The sequence below is a fragment of the Nyctereutes procyonoides genome, unplaced genomic scaffold (genome assembly GCF_905146905.1).
Source record: "Nyctereutes procyonoides isolate TBG_1078 unplaced genomic scaffold, NYPRO_anot_genome, whole genome shotgun sequence".
NCBI lineage: Eukaryota > Metazoa > Chordata > Mammalia > Carnivora > Canidae > Nyctereutes > Nyctereutes procyonoides.
In genome coordinates, this window is record NW_026575052.1 from 60916546 (window position 1) to 60933623 (window position 17078).

General features: G+C 39.1%; 1 protein-coding gene across 4 annotated transcripts in view; it reads right to left on the reverse strand.

Annotated features, from left to right (window-relative positions):
- USP6NL (USP6 N-terminal like) overlaps positions 1-17078 on the reverse strand; it is a 172390-nt gene that overhangs the window by 41016 nt on the left and 114296 nt on the right. For all 4 annotated transcript variants that reach the window (XM_055331117.1, XM_055331114.1, XM_055331115.1 and 1 more), the window contains exons 6-7: positions 11928-12008; positions 4602-4709 (exon numbers count right to left, since the gene is read on the reverse strand). In XM_055331117.1, the coding sequence (XP_055187092.1) occupies positions 4602-4709; positions 11928-12008 (189 nt within the window). The remainder of the gene's footprint in view (positions 1-4601; positions 4710-11927; positions 12009-17078) is intronic.

Consider the following 17078-nt stretch of genomic DNA (forward strand, 5'->3'; position numbering starts at 1 on the left):
ACTCAGATTCATATCTCAGTTCTGAGAAACTTCTTAAGTAATTCCTTTGTCAATTTCCTCATCCCTCCCGCCGCTTTCCCACCTCCTCTTTCTGGAACTCTTACTATTACAGGGCGGGACCTATTGGGCTGTCCTTCAACTTTCTTACATTTTTCTCTATTACTTTCCATTTCTTTGAATTTACCATCTATTTCCTGGGAAATTCCTTCAATTGTTACTCTCAAACTTTCTCTAAAACCTTTCAGTTCTAGTATAATTTTGTATGATTTAATAGGTTCTTTTGTTGTTCTCAAAGTTTCCTTATATATATATATAGGTTCTATATTTGCTTCACGAATGTAGTATCTATCTTGATCCCTCAGAAGGTACTTGCGATCATTTTTCTAAGTTTTCTTCTTGCTCTATAGTCTGTTTCTTACAAGTTTCTTTCTTCAGTTGTTCTTGTTTCTCTTTCGTGTTAGTGCCTTCCCTCAAGTGAACAGTGGTATGTTGTCATCTGCTTACATTTTAAAGTAGAACACTAAAATCCTGATGGCAAGCTCTGTGTGCAGAGGTGGGGATTCACGATCGTGTCTCAACTGCAGAGTGATCTGGCTGGGTAGTTTCAGTGGGGTTCCCCTGAAGTCAGTATCTCTGGCTTTATTTTCTCAGGCTGGGCAGATTCCCCAGAGGAGTCTCTTCTGGTCTCCTGTCAGGAAGATGAGCACCTGGTCGCCAATGTTCTGGGTGTAGCGTGAGCAAGGAGGCTGAGATGTCCCCAGCTCAGGATATGTAGTTCCTCCATGCACCCCCATCAACACAGGAGCCCCACCTCAGCACTGTCTGGGTCCTCTCCGGTCCAGAGGCCCTCTGGTTCATTCTTTCCAAATGGTACACCTCAGTCTTGAGCTGGGGTAGCAGAGGGACCTCGGGGCTCTCACTGCTTCTGCAACAGAATCTGGACAACTTCCACTGTTCTGAGCTCCCCCCACCCCTCTCAGAGGTACCTGCAGTTGACAATTCCCAAACATTTTGGAGATTCTGAGATATAAATACTCCAGCCAAGGATTCCATTTTCTCAGGTTTGCTAAGCTTACAAGTGTCTGTCTAGATTCTCATTTCCAGACACTGGCTGCCATCCTCTCTCCTGTTTTCTTATTCCTTGCGGGCTCGCCTTTACAAAAACTCCCTGCTGTCAATTTCGTGGCATTTTGAAGAGAGGGAGTGAAGTGAGACTATTTAATCTCCCAAGTTTAACGAGGTAAGAGATTAACGAGGTAAGATATTAATCTATACTTAACCATGCTGACGTATAATCATGCATCTATATGCGTATGTTATACTGACTCGTTTACCATGTGCTGGTGATACAGATCTCTGCCTTAATCAACTCCAATAAATATATGTGAAAACATAACTGCTAAAACCTGACTTCAGCTAAAAATAGAAGGAAGTAGGCTACCTAGAAGACGTGTGTATGTGTTGTTTTGTGACTATGTGTACTCCTGTGTTTTGAGGGGGGAGCTCAAACAAGGGCAGCTTGTGTAGCTTTTAAAATCATGAACAATAACCACAGTATACTTCTGAGTTCTAAACACACAGGAAGATATTTATAGTATTGTATTAGAATCACATGACTACTAAAACATTATCATATGCTATCGCTAATACAGGCTGGTCCAGAAGATATTACCAAAATTTAGTTTATAAATGATAATCTACAGCACCTGGGTGGCTCAGCTAGTTAAACATCTACCTTTAGTAATGATCCTGGGTTCTTGGATGGAGTCCCACATCGGGCTCCCTGCTCAGTGGGGAGTCTGCTTTTCCCTCTCCTCCCCAGCTTGTGTTCTCTGCCACTATTTCTGTCTCCCTTTCAAATAAATAGAAAAAATATTTTTAAAAAATCTATTAAGATGCCTATTCATATTTGTTCTTTTTTTTTTTAAGGTAATGGGCAAGGAAAGAGTTTTCAATTATTGTTCTACAGGCCTGCTGGTAAAAAAAAATGAGATGTCAAAACATAGAAAGAAAATGTCTGACAGGACATGATGAAGTGTGCTTTAAAATAAAATTTAGTTCAAAGGCAGAAAAACACCCACATACTTCTATATAGTATCCGTTTCTCTAGAGGACAAGAAAATCCAACATAAATAGGCCTTAAGACAGAAGCAAATTCCAGTTAAGTAGGTAAAAAATAGGTCAGAAAGATGATGTCCTAGAATATTTACCAACGAATCTACACAATACAGGAAGTCAAGCATATTTCTTATCTTAGTGCAAGGAGGTAAAGCAGCTTCTACAGTTATCTCTGAGATTGGGTGGGTTGAGACCCATGAGTGGCACAATAATACAAGAATAATATACACTTTATTTAAGAGCAGTAAGATCTAATGAACCTATAAACCCGAGGGTGGAAATATAGTGGAGAGCATTTACATGAAAGATCAGAGATACTGCTGTGTGTTTGGCCAACAGCAAGGCTGCAGGAGAGGCCGTTGACCAGGATAGGCTGAACTTCTGCCATCTGTGAGATATATCACTACACACAGGACACAAATGACACTAAGGTACAACTAAAAGAACAGGAGGAAGTAGTAGATGAGAGCACCAGCTCGGGAGCCAGGGACTGTCTCACCCACCCAAGAAAAATCTTTGTAGTTCTATTCCTCCTGAAGTTCCAACTTGGAGAGCAACTCGTGTTATCTCTGGAGAAAGAGTAAGAAAGAGTGGGAAGGGAAGATCATCAAATAATAATGCCAGGAAAACTCAAAGAGAAAAAAATATATATATGATAGTATTGGAAAGAATACCTTGAAAGTACTGGCAGGCAAGTTCTTTTTTTTGTTGTTGTTATTATATGACTGGCATTTACCAAATGGATCTCTCATGTTAACCAGTGCCAAGATCATTCTATTCTATGTAGAAAAAGTCTAGAAGATCATCGAAAGCACAGTTCTGCCATTAGGGTGTATGCTGGGTTGAACAGTGCCCCTTCCCCAAATTCACATCTACACAGAACCTATGAGCTGCCCTGATTTGGAAATAGGGTCTTAACAGCTGTAATCGAGTGAAGATGACATTACCCTGGATCGGGGTGGACCCCAAATCCAATAACTGGAATCCTTATCAGGTGAAACACACAGATATGCACAGGGAGAAGGCTGAGCGAAGAGGGAGGAAGACAGCAGGCTGACTTAGCTTTGAGCCCAGGAACACCAGGGAGCGTCAGCAGTCCCTGAGGCCAAGAATAGGCAAGGACGGATCCTGCCCCGAGCCCTGCGAGGTGTCCTGCTGGCACCCTGGCACACTCAGGCGTCAGACCTCTAGCCTCCAGAAGTGAGAGAGAAGACACTGCTGCTATTTGGAGCCACTCAGTTTTGGTACTTTGTGGCAGCCCGAGGAAACAAATACAGCATGCTAAAGAAAAGGAACTGTCTTCTCTCACTAATTAAACAAGAATTTAATGAGCACCTACCAAACACCAGGGACACTCTGCTAGGTGTTGGGGTTAGATTTTATGTTTTCTCAGACACTATTTTCAATACTCACTCTAAAACTATGAAATACCTAATCAACAGACTAAAATAATTTGACACTCTAAAACCCTAAGACATAAACTCATAGTCCGTGAAGGGCCCATATAGCCAAGAACAGAAAAGATCAAGAGTCTTTCAAAGCTCCTTTTATAACTGGTGTTGGGTTTAAATTACAAATAATTTTTCTTTTATCCATTTTATTCTATTTATATACATTTTTTGAGGAACATACATCAAAATGATTTTTAGATAATCATTCCCTTCAAAGCTTAATATAAAACTTAGATTTGGGGGCAGCCCAGGTGGCTCAGGGATTTAGTGTCACCTTCGGCCCAGGGTGTGATCCTGGAGTCCCAGGATCAGGTTCCACGTTGGGCTCCCTGCATGGAGCCTGCTTCTCCCTCTGCCTGTGTCTTTGCCTCTTTCTCTGGGTCTCTCATGAATAAATACATAAAATCTTTAAAACAAAAATTTTGGATTCAGGAAGAATATAGATGAGATGACAAGGAGGGAAATGTAATGCATTAGCTAATCTAAGGAAAGTATTACTGATCACTGAGTCAAAAGTTTGATTTCGGTTAATAAATAACAAAACCTAGAGATACCTACTAGTCTTGAAGGAAAATTCTTTTTTTTTTTTTTCACACCCAGAGGAAAACAGTCAAGCACACACAGGCAGCTGTTGGGTAAACTGAATCCCACTGCGGTTTTCCCACGAAGTGTACAAGGGACACTGTAGATCTCTCTATTAACACTACAAAGCAAATGGGCAGCTATGACCACGTATTAGTCAATATTTTCCTCACGAATATGCCCCAATGTTGATCATTTCAAGTAGCTGAAAAACACTGGATACTTACTGACTGGTACAGAAAATAACATTTCACTTGAAGTATTTATTCAAAAGTCAGGAAGTAGATTACACCAAACCAAACAATGAAGAAAATTATAGGCTTAGAAAAACTATCTGTAGCATCATTTTAATATAACTTCAAATGATATGTATATCTTAACATCACCTTGAAAGTGAAAATGGGTTTTATTTTTCAATTTCAAAAAAACAAGTTAGCTTTAGATACTCACACTATAGAGGTCTCTTGTCTCTTCTTTCATTTTAGGGATCTCCAAAAGGAGAGCCCAGACTTCACCCCTGAGCTGGAGTGGGATTCCTTTGTAAATTCTCCTATGGAACTTATTGGAAGAAACATAAATTAAAGGTTATAAAATGACCAAAAAATCTTAGATTGATTCCTCAAATCAAAATAATGTTGTTAAGTCCCTTACTTTCAAAGTATCCATGATAACTGATACATTTTGACAGAGCACACTTGGATCCTATCATTTCTACTTTTCAATTCTAACAGAGAGACAGAATAACAGAAAGGCAGACTAGACAAAAAAAAGTTAAGGATGCCTAGGACATCAGTATTTTCATAGCGTTATGAAGGGGCTCCTCAGGCAGCATGAAAGCATAATCAGGGCTCATTTTTAAGGTGGGAACATCTGGTTTTACACATTCCCTGTTGATATCATTAACTAGCTTTGTACTTTCTTCCTTTTCCCCCATATACCATCTAAAAGGCTCCAAATAGTAAAAAGGTTGCCTTATCCCATAAATGTCTTCGTGGAGTATAGAGAATCCTGTAAAGCCCTAATATCTTTTCTTGCAGCGTCTTCTCTCCGGAGCTTTCCAGAATATATCAATATAACATATCCCATCTAGCTCCTAACTCAGCGAATGCCACTGGCAATCTTCAGTTCTCTCCCCACCCACTGTCCTTGCCTGTCTCCTCCCCTCCACACCACATCCCACTCTCCCCATTCCCTCTTCTCTTTTCAATGTTGGCAGTTCTTCAGGAATACCCTGAGATCACTTTTGAATGAAATGTGGAATAAATCATTGGTTTTGTCAACTCTGTGGATTCTCGTACACTGTCACTCTATGAATCTTGAGACTCCATATACTTCTCCATCTTCCCATAACTGTATCTTTTTCCCTCAAAGCTAATAATTTAAAATAACATACAAAATCTATTTTGGTCATTACAAAGCTGTGCATAATAAAATTTTGAAATTTAAAAGAAAATGTCCAAACAAGGAAATGATTAAACAAATAATGGCAGAAACCTTAAGGAATGAGGTAAGAATAGGTACATAATTACCTTTATGATCAAAATAACATATTTTAATACTATGGCTAAGAAATAGGACGTAAGCTCTAATTATTGAAATGCTGACAAGCTATGAACTAAGAAGCAGAGTTTCAACTACTACTATATACTACCTCACTTTTTAAAACTAAAGCTTTAGGGGATCCCTGGGTGGCGCAGCGGTTTGGTGCCTGCCTTTGGCCCAGGGCGTGATCCTGGAGACCCGGGATCGAATCCCACGTCAGGCTCCCGGTGCATGGAGCCTGCTTCTCCCTCTGCCTGTGTCTCTGCCTCTCTCTCTCTCTCTGTGACTATCATAAATAAATAAAAATTTAAAAAAAATCTTTAAAACTAAAGCTTTAGTAACGAAGTCACAACATAGCTTTATAGAACTGATGATGTTTTTTAGAATGAGTAACAATGTAGAACCCTTACTGTGAAAAAGTGGATACTGTGAAGGTGATCCAATTAGATGATTCCATATGGAGTTTCAGCTTTGTTCTTTTGGTATAAACATACTACGTCTCAAATTTGAAATTTCAGTAGACAGTGACTAGAATCCTCAAAGTTTTAACTCACACAGTAGCTCTAACTGGAAGAATATATACAGAAAGGTTCTGTGTAGACCAGACTGCTACTTGCAACATTTCCCACATACTAAACATTTACCACCTTTAATTGCAAATTGATGTGGTTTTCAAAAAAATGAATTTAAGATTTATCTTCCTAAAGAAAGTTTGTCATCAATATTCAATCCAAAGTTGTAATATTTACCATTATACTTTTTAAAGGAGTATCATCCACTAAAAGCACTTTCAAATTATTTCCTAAACTTCTAAAGTAAAGATGCTATTCTGTAAGCATCTAGTATGAATACTGGAAGGTGTGGAAACTACTACAAATGTGAAAAGTGAAATTTTAATAGTCAAGTCGAATATGATGACAGGTAAGCAGATTAACTTCGATGGATGTGAATCTCCATTAGGCTGATAGTTTCAATGAGTAAGAGTTCTGACATGTATTTCTCAAACTATATTACTTGAAAAGACTTCAGACATTATTATTATTATTACATATTATTTATTGCTTTCATCCAATTCTGTATTCAATAACTAAAAATAAATGTCCATTTTTCATCTTAAAGTATATTTTTAAAAAAACCAAATGATTAGGGTTATATTCAGAGGAAATAATAGGGGTACCTGAGTGGCTCAGTCAGTTAAGCATTTGCCTTCAGCTCAGGTCATGACCTCAGAATCCTGGGATCAAGCCCCGAGTCAGGCTCCCTGCTCAGTGGGGAGCCTGCTTCTCCCTCTCCCTCTGCCCCTCCCTATGCTTGTGTCCTCTCTCTCTCTCTGTCAAATAAATAAAATCTTTAGAAAAAAAAAAAGAAAGAATAGAGAAATTTCAGGTAGAAAGCAAAATTAACGGTTCCAGTGCTACCCCAGGCATAAAACAAAAAATGAGGCATAACTTTTACTGAGCATTTACTGTGCACAGGAAACTATTTTAAACTATATATAGGGGATCCCTGGGTGGCTCAGCGGTTTAGCCTTTGGCCCAGGGCGCAATCCTGGAGTCCCGGGATCGAGTCCCACGTCGGGATCCCGGCATAGAGTCTGCTTCTCCCTCTGCCTGTGTCTCTGCCTCTCTCTCTCTCTCTCTCTCTCTCTCTCTCTCTCTCTCTCTCTCTCTCCCTCCCTCTCTTTATCATGAATAAATAAATAAATCTTTAAAAAAATAAACTATATATAGATGTTTCTCTCATTTAATTACATCAACAATTCTATGAGATTTTAGTATCTCAATCTTACATATGGTGAAAGTGAATCATAAAAAAAAATTAATGTGCCCAAAGCATACAGACAAGATGTCACTATCTTTTAACAAAAGATACTGATTTTACATTTTACATTTTATAAAAAACAATGACCATCTTTCCAAGACCATTTTGCATGTAGTTAGCACCCACTGTTCTGCTCAACTGAACTTACTAAAATACACAGGTCAGAAAATATTAAGGGAATTCAAGAGCAGAGAGCATTGAAATAATACTAAAACTATTTAAGAGGTAAGCATAACATACAAAGTTGCCAAACCGACAAAGTGATATCTCATATTTTCTGTGATAGTCTGTAATGTAGGCAGAATGAGTGCTACTCCATTTTAAATGCTGGGAGACCATGACCCAGAGAAGTGGCTTGCCTAGGTCAAAGAATTTCATCTTCCTACTCCTCTTTCAGGTCACTGTGCCAAATCCCACTGCCTCTTAAGAGATTACAGCTGTAAATTAAGTAGACTTGAGCAGAAGCCAGTGATAGCAGTTCATTCCAACTCATAAAACTGATACTCCCTTATTGTAAAATACTACTTGCTACAGAGCTGTGCATCATACCCTGATGGGAGAAGCCATGCTAGAGGCAGACTTCTCAGAAGGGGGCCAGAGTGGTAAAAGGAGAATGGTAAGCACTACACCGTCTAGATATGCAGAAGTGGTCAGCCCTCTATGTCACAGGACACAAGAGACTGGAATGGAAAACCAACAAAGTTTGGGAATGGAAATGCTGGGTGAGGGCAGTGAATGTGCTGTGGTGGTTACTTCTTATTGGTCCCACACAGCGGCTCTCAACTTGAGGCTGTAGGAGAGATACTGTAACAGCGGAAGGGGAGATGAATTCTATGTGACAGGGTAAGGGAGGCCAACACTGTGGAACACACAGGGATTTGCCAGGAAGGGGAACTGACGGTGGAAACGACGGTAAGGAAAATAATTAATCAAATAATAATGACTGTAATAATAAAAGTTACACTAGCATTTTCTGGTTATTTATTAGGAGCTGGCATATGTGTTCTATACCAGTTTATCCCTGAAAAAGCAAGATACTAATACTACCATCCCCATTTTATAGGTGAGAAAATGAAGATGTGGAAAAGTAACTCCAAATCATACAACTAATAAACTGTAGGAGAACTGAAATACAGTTAAGTCCGACTTCAGAGGGACGCCCAGGTGGCTCAGCAGTTGAGCATCTGCCTTTGGCTCAGGTCATGATCCCGGGGTCCTGGGATCGAGTCCCACATCCTGCTTCTCCCTCTGCCTGTGTCTCTGCCTCTTTCTCTCTCATAAATAAAATCTTAAAAAAAAAAAAAAGTCCTACTTCAGAGACCATGTTTGCGCTTATTTATCTTAGAGAGAGAGAGTAAGAGGGAGTATGGGCGGGAGGTGTAAGAGGAAGAGAGAGTCTTATTAAACAGACTCCATGCTGAGGGTGGAGCCTGACATGGGGGCTCCATTTACAACCCTGAGATCACTACCTGACCTGAAATCAAGAGTTGGGCTCTTTTTATTTTTTAAGAGTTGGACTCTTAACTGACTCTGCCACCCAGACACTCCCAGAGACCACAGTTTTATTTGTTTTATTTTTTTATTTTTTTTTAATTTTTCTTTATTTATGATAGTCACAGAGAGAGAGAGAGAGAGAGAGAGAGGCAGAGACATAGGCAGAGGGAGAAGAAGGCTCCATGCACCGGGAGCCTGACATGGGATTCGATCCCGGGTCTCCAGGATCGCGCCCTGGGCCAAAGGCAGGCGCCAAACCGCTGCGCCACCCAGGGATCCCCCCGAGAGAGCACAGTTTTAAAACAACCATGATTATTTTATGGCTATGATACAGAAAATCTTTAAGAAAAAATAAATTAAGGTTCCCTGAAATCTACCTTTTGCTTTCAGTATCTTTGTTCCCTTGCCAACAGAATCAAGTAGTATATTTCAGTCACACAGATATATTTAAATATCCATCAGCTAAAAAGCAATTCTACTGACTGACCTAACATGTTCAGAACCTCTTTTTTAACCTTAGTGGTTTCAAAATAGTGCTGAATGTCCCAGTCCACATCATGACGTTGGCCAGTGAGTCAGCTTTGCAGCCCACCTGGTAGGGCTCAATTTGAGGGCCCTGCACGATGGCAAGTATGTACCATGAAATAAGAGTTCACGCTGAGCTGATCTGTTTACCACCTTTCCATTTTCTTTCAGCATCCCTGCTTCATTAACTCCTTCATCTCTGCTTCCATATAGGCATGAGTCCCTCAAGTCTGGGTCTAAAAAAGTTTTAAACCATACCCAAGGCCCTATTGGCTCTTATAACTAAATTCTATTTCCCTCTGTCCATTGACAAACACCAAAAGAGAAAGGGAACATGGAAGATGGTACAGTAAATGAGCCCTCAAGCCTGGAAATGGGGATCTTCTGCTTGCGACTAACAAGCTGTATGACCTTGAGAAATTTCTTTTTCAACTTTGTGCTTCCATTTTCCCATCAGTACAATAAAATGCTAACTAATACAAGGTCCATCCAGTTACCTGACTTAAAACAAAAAGGAAAGTATATCTATTGTAGGTCTGCTGTGACATAGCTCAGACACACAATTACATCACGACTAATTAAATCATAATGTCTCCACGTAACAGAGATGTCTTCATTTAATAGACTATATTGCTAAAACACAGTACTACTGAACACAGGTGCCGTGAGGACCGTCAGACACGCAGGCCACACAAACAACCTTAATGGAAATTGTCTTTCATTAAAACTTGGGTTCTAAAAATCTATGTATTCTCTATAACAGCTGTATTTTTATTTCAAGATACTTTTATAAATTTCTTTGTATTACCATTATGTAAGTAAGGAATCTGTGAAGAGAAAACTTACACTTCCTCTTGGAAGAGAAGAAAACCACATGCTACTTTTTTTTGCCTTGGTGCAATTTAAAACTAGGTACAAATTGAAAGCAGCAATTCTTTTAGAAGGCACACTCGGTTGCACACCAAATTGGACCATATATATCATCAAATAATTCTAGCATTATAGTTATGGAAAAGTGCTTTAAAATTATACATCAAAGAAACAGTTCTGTTAAAATCTCTCTTACTGGGAACTACATTAGGCAGAGTTGCTGTCAGAATAATGGCCTGCAAGAATTGCTCATTTTTACACAGGCTTACATACTTTCATAGATGTATGCATCCTTGAGAAGAACATAAAGCCGTATAATTCTACAACTACCTTATTAGACTGAATGTTGAGATGAAAGCGTGGGTGCCGCGCATCGACATTTACCCTGTGATCACCACGTGAGCAATCTTTCCACAAAGACATGAGGTAAAGCAGGTGCCAACCTGAGGCCAGCCTGGGAGACAGCGTGATAATGAACAAGGGCACAGATGCTGTCACTAACATTCTATCTGGAACTGATTCCTCTCAAAGAAACATCCTGAGTTCCAATCTAATGCTGAAACACACTGTTAATAAAATTGACAACCCCAACGCAAGCTTACTCCTGATGAAAATAAAATAGTAACAGTTCAACAGACTTTAAATGAGGGTATTTAGGATGCTCAAAAGAAAAAGGACATTAGCCCAGTGAGATGCCCTATGACAAAAAGATTTTCACAGTCGAATACATTTCACTCAGTTAAAGGTCCCTCTTGAAGGTGGGGTCCCCGTACCACGTGTTATGATAGTAAAGACTCTGAGGAGTCCTGAAGTAAAGGACTTAACTTTGCTTCACTTAGGCTAGCTCTGACACTCCCAACTTTATTTCTCCAGAGAGCTCTTTTCTCTTTCAAAAAACTTCTACCACCATGAACCTCACAGCTTCCCAATGTTTAAAGACTTCTGTGATGAGACTGCTGGTGATAGAAATAGGTATGTGTGTTATGTTTTCATTGGTTGAAAACTTAGCACCAACTCTGCAGGGCAAAAAGATTTAAGGGGAGGTTTGCTAGAAACTTTTGGAAAGGAGATGGCTTCTGCCTCAGGGAAAGCTTTGAGAGGCCAGCCCTCTTCCTGAGCAGTGTGACCTATGTGGGTATGAAGCCTGAAACTGCTGCAAGGATTGTGATCCCAGAGGAAAGGCAACCTCAAGGTAAGAATTGGTACTGCAGATGGCAGAAAAGAGAGACAGAACGAAACTAAGTCACAGGCAATGCGATGGAGGGTCTGTAGCAAATCACTTCCGTAACCATCCTACCTCTGGACTACCTGGTATATCCTCTAAATTGCTGAAACCTATCTGAATCGGATATTCTGTTACAACATAAAGATTCCTAATTTGAGGCATTCCACTCAATTAAATTATACTGAAATTTTTAAAAAGAATAAGAGCGTCAATACTTCTATAATTTAAGAGAAACTTTTTCAGGAAAATCCACATTGAATTTGTACAATTTCAGATAGAAGTAACATTATTTTAATTACCTTTTCAGTGTTCTTGTATTTTTCCCATCCTTTCAGCATTTTCAACCACTTAGTAGTTCTTTCAATTTCCAGTTGCTTTTGCTAATAAAATAAAATTGATATCTATTGTTACTGTTTGAGACTTCCATAATTACAAATTACCAAAAAAAAAGTCAAAGAAAATTCTGTCAAAAAAAAACCTGCTAAAAAATTAAGCTCTTAGATAGCAAATATACTACTCTAACTTAAAAAAGTTAGATAAGTGATTATAGTTGTAGCAATATTATTCCATAGCTGGAGTTAAGATACAGGGGAGACGTTCCAATGGGACAGGTAGAAGGAGAGGAATCATTTAAATTTTCCAATGCTTTTACACTAATTCCTGAAAACTCTATGTGGTCTACAAAATTAAACCAAAAGGAATCTCTAAAATATTTTGCAATGTTTTTTATGCAGCAATAAAAAAACAACTTCAAAATTCCATTCTCTTCTTTTACATTTTACTGAATTCTATCATCTTAATGTTTTCAGTGACTGAGATGATTCTTTAAAGGAGAACTGGTATGTATTTGTGGAAATATGAATATCTAACTAGCAGTATGTTAGTGAAAAATGTATCCAAAAGTAAGTACAAGTTGCTGCCCTAAAGAAAGTTCAGGGAAACTCAGGGCAACTGTCATGGACACAGATGGTACTGTGACAGGTATGACAACATAAGATCAGAAAAAGATGACAACAAGATAACAATGGAAGAAGCAGTCAAATCCACCTAGGGATGTTAAAGAAGGTAAGCCCTAAATGAAGAATTGAAAGATTATTAGGATTTTATCAAGTGCAGTGTGGGACTGCATATTCTAGGAAGCATGGACAAATGCAGTTCTGAAACAGTTCAGCACCGTGGGAGGCTGACAAGTAGTTGTAAAAGGCTAAAAAGAGGAAGCATCAGGAGATGAGGCTGGAAACGTAGGCAGGGGTCTTGGATGTCACACCAAATTGGAAATAGAGCAAAGCCAGGGAATGAAGAAGGTGATACAGAAAATGCTTCTTCCTCCCTTCTTTGGTTACCAGGAGAAGGGGTGTTTTTTCCTAATTATTTTGGCCTGCTGTCCAATCTCTTATTCACTCCTAAAGTGGTAAAGTGACTTAATTAGTAAATTTAGAAAAGGATCTGGGCACGGACAGCTCCTCTGTCCCTTTGCTGTGGAAGCCTGAACCCTCAGAAGGCACACTTGTAATCCATCCTTTCAGAGAGGGAAAAACACCCTCCTCCTCATCCAAGATGACAGTGACCTGTCTGTGACCAGATGGTCAGGAGTGTCTCCTCCTGGGCTTCTGAGCTAGGGAGCCCACAAATGCTGCATAACTGACATGCTTTTTCTCCAGCCTCCGGAAGTGTGCTGACAGAGAGCAGGCACCTAACTAACGATTTCATTTTCATGAAAAGAACCCAAAGTGATGGTTTCTTATGAGTGAGCTGAGACTCCACTATTTTGTGAATTCCCGATGCCCACATTTTCTTTTCTGGAGACCTCTGTAAGTGTAAAAGGTCTATGAATCAAAAGCAAAGGAAATGAAAGACTAGACAGCAAAGAAAACAGTTCTGAAGATCTACTTTATGCTCAAAACGGTGTGCTCATTACAACCCTGTGAGGTACATATAATCATACCTATTTTATAAATAAGGAAACAGAGGCACAAGGTCACTAAAGGACTTTCAGATTCCCATATCCAGTAAATTCAAGTGTGAGGAGAGGTTTGCGGTCAGGAGCTTGGCTTCAGGACCTACACTCTGAGTCACCACAGCTAGGTCTCCTGCTTCCCTCACGTCCTCCACTCAGCTCAGGTGATTGCAGTTTCAGATGAAAGCAATGGCTCCATATTGATGGTCTTCAATCCAGCCTCACACAAGCAGATGGCAAAAACCCATCATCAATATTTTTAGATGTAAAAGAAGCATAAAATCCCAAAGAAAATCCTGATTTTAGGAAAAGATCCTCATTTTCCAAAAATGAAAACATTTTTAGAGAATTTTTATTTTTAGGCATATTTTTATAACTCTTTAATTCTTAACTCTTTCTAAAAATTGTGATAGGTTTTTCATAATAAAAGATCACAAGTGAGCAAAACATACTGTTATAATTCCCATTTTTCAAAAGACTAAGCATATTCTTCATTATATTATTAGTGATAAAATGTTGCAGATGGTTCCAAAAATATGTTTAATTTTAAAGCTCAGTGGGGCACTGAAATCTAATTAATGTTTCTGCTAAATGTGACTTTAGAGAAGGCCAAGCTGTGAAAAATTAAGATTGATCTAAGCTTAGTATTTTTTTGTTCTCTTGCACTTCCTCCCCTGACTTCTTCAAAGCACAATCCCCTTCTGCACCAACAGAAAAATACCAAATAATCCAAGCCAACCCAAGAGTATAATAACATACACTTTGCCGGAACAACCCTGCTGAGACCTAGCAGGTCTCTTGCTATCTTTCATTTTTATGACTATGAATTATCAATGAATCACTTTAAGAACTAGTTACTCTTTTTTTTAAAGGCATACTCTGTATTCTAATTCTTATCATATACATCGATTATTTTAAATGCTATATAAACTAGCATGCAAGGACAAAACACACACACACACACAATTTTAAAAACTATTAATAAGTATTCTTTTCTTTCCCCTACAGGGAAGATTAAAAAAGATATATGTTGGGAAAAGCTCCTGGCTGCAGGATTTAAAAATTATGTATCAGTAGTTCCATCAGGTTTAAATGTTAACTCCATAATGCCATCAATTCAGCCATACCTGACTTGATCCAAGTGACTGTTCTCCTCCACTCATGAATCTGTAACTCATGCATAAAATATACTTTATCACCAAGCATGCCACAACTAACTATTCCACAACTTATTTTGAAGTAAGAAGTAACTGAAACCACAGGTGACAAATGTAAACTTGAATGCTCTAGAAAGACAGGGTAAGGAACTCCATCTTGTCATGGACTCGGTAATACCAAGACAAACTAGAATATAAGAGCAAGTGAGAATCTTGACGTACAGGCTCAGCACATACTCAGTCTCAACATATCCAAAACTATTTCCCTGACCATGCTGCTATCACCCTGTTCTTCTCAAACATAAATTAATAGCATCACTACCTACTCCTGCTGGTCCTGTCCATGTCTCTTGCATCCATCATGTCCCCTGCCCCAGTTCAGCAATCCTTACCCCTAGATGAAGGCACTGAGTCCTTACTGGGAGCCCAGATGGTCTTCAGTCCCACCTCCACCACGACCACAACTTTTTAAATTCATCACAGTGAAAAACCCTTCCATGGCTACCCACTATCGGCAAATAAAGTTCAAACTTCTCCATGGATGACCCTTTACAACATGGCCCCATTCACCTTCCAGTTTCACATCTTACTACTTGTATAATCTGGTCACTTAGAAATATTTGTCATCCCCGGTACATGGTGTATCTTCATGCCTCTTTAACCAAAGTTTGCTACTGTCTGCCTGTGATGCTCTTCCCCACCATTGTTTGGTAAAATGCATCCTCTCAAGACCCAGTCAAATGTCAAAGGTCTGGAACCTTTCTCAAATGCCTCCATGCTCCAAGCAAAATTAACTGTTTCCTCAGCATTTCATGGCATGGACTAAGGACCCAGCTGGCCTAGATTCAAATCTGAATGGGGCAAGTTACCTAGTTTCTCTGTATCTTAGTTTGTCTGGTCTACAAAATAATAATTATTATGATTATTGTCATAACACCTAAGAGCTGCCCTAAATTTTAGCTGCCTTAAATACCCAAACCTTATCATAATTATTATTATTCAAGTATAGACTCCTTGAGAACAAGAACCATATCATGTATTCCTATTTTAATTTCATCACCTAAAATAGTAGTAGTTATATTTAAAAACTCAAATAAGTATTTTAAAATTAAACACAATTTATATAAGGAAAGAGAAGTAAACAGCACTGTGAAACCATTAACAGCATTCTGTGATCCCAGAGGTAGAGGGGTAAGAAGAGGAAAGAGTATGAATGGGTGGACCAAGATCATAAAAACTTTTGAAATTGTTGTGCACTTTTCTTCCCATGAGCTGTTTTCAGAAAAGGACTAAACTTCCATTTGAAGTCTGCAGTCTGACACCTGATTGTCCTACGATGACGCTCCCTCTGAGTCGGATGGGCCCCTCCTCCGGGCAAGGAAGGTGTAAGGTTTAAAACTGGCTGGGACCAAGGTCTTCGTTGCTGCTTCTCAGTCTCCAGTGATCTCAGACTATATTTTTAACCCTATGCAGGACCAGCTGAACAGTAAGTACTTGACAACTGTGGAACTGTCCAGATGGTACTAACTTATCTCCTGTCTAGTCCCAGGTTCTTCCCATTGTTAATCTGATTAAGAACCCTGATAATAATGGCTACACGTACACACAACACATTTAGGATACTGAATGACCTTCTCTTCTAGAATAAGAAATTTTGGAACTCTACTAAAGTTCAAGTCTTCAGATGCTTTTCTGTCTCTCCTATGTGAGTATCAGGATGAGTGACAGGACGGTGGACTGGAGTGGATTGGAGTTCCACACATCTAGACCTCACCAGCAGAGGTCAGGAGAGGACAAGAAGTATAGGAAGGAAAGCGTCCTGTTTTGACAGAATAATGACACTGAAAAGTCTTTTGGTCATGTCTTTTGAGTAAGATTTCATGCCACATAAAAGTAAGATACTGATTCTAAAGATATGAATAGACTCCAATGTTCCATAAGCTATGCAAAATACTGCATTACATAAAGGAATAGCTGAATTCATGAAAATTCACAGCCTTACATACCCTTTCCTCCTTATTAAAAACATCAATAAGCTCAAAGAAACAATATAATCCACTATTAATATTGCTCTCTGCTGAGTAAATATAATAAGTGTGATTGTTTATTTGTTCAAATGCCTGTTTGGGGGAATCCAAAGCACTCTGCAAATATCAACACTAATCCTCTTATGAGGGACTGCCTATTGCTACCCCTATTTTAAACAGAGAATTGCCTTCTGTAAAATAACACATGTCAAAGCTGGAACTAAAACCCTGATTACTTGACCATGCATTAGTGTACAAGCCTTTCCAAATGGCAATAAGTGCATGCTTCAAGTGTATGCTTTGTAAAGA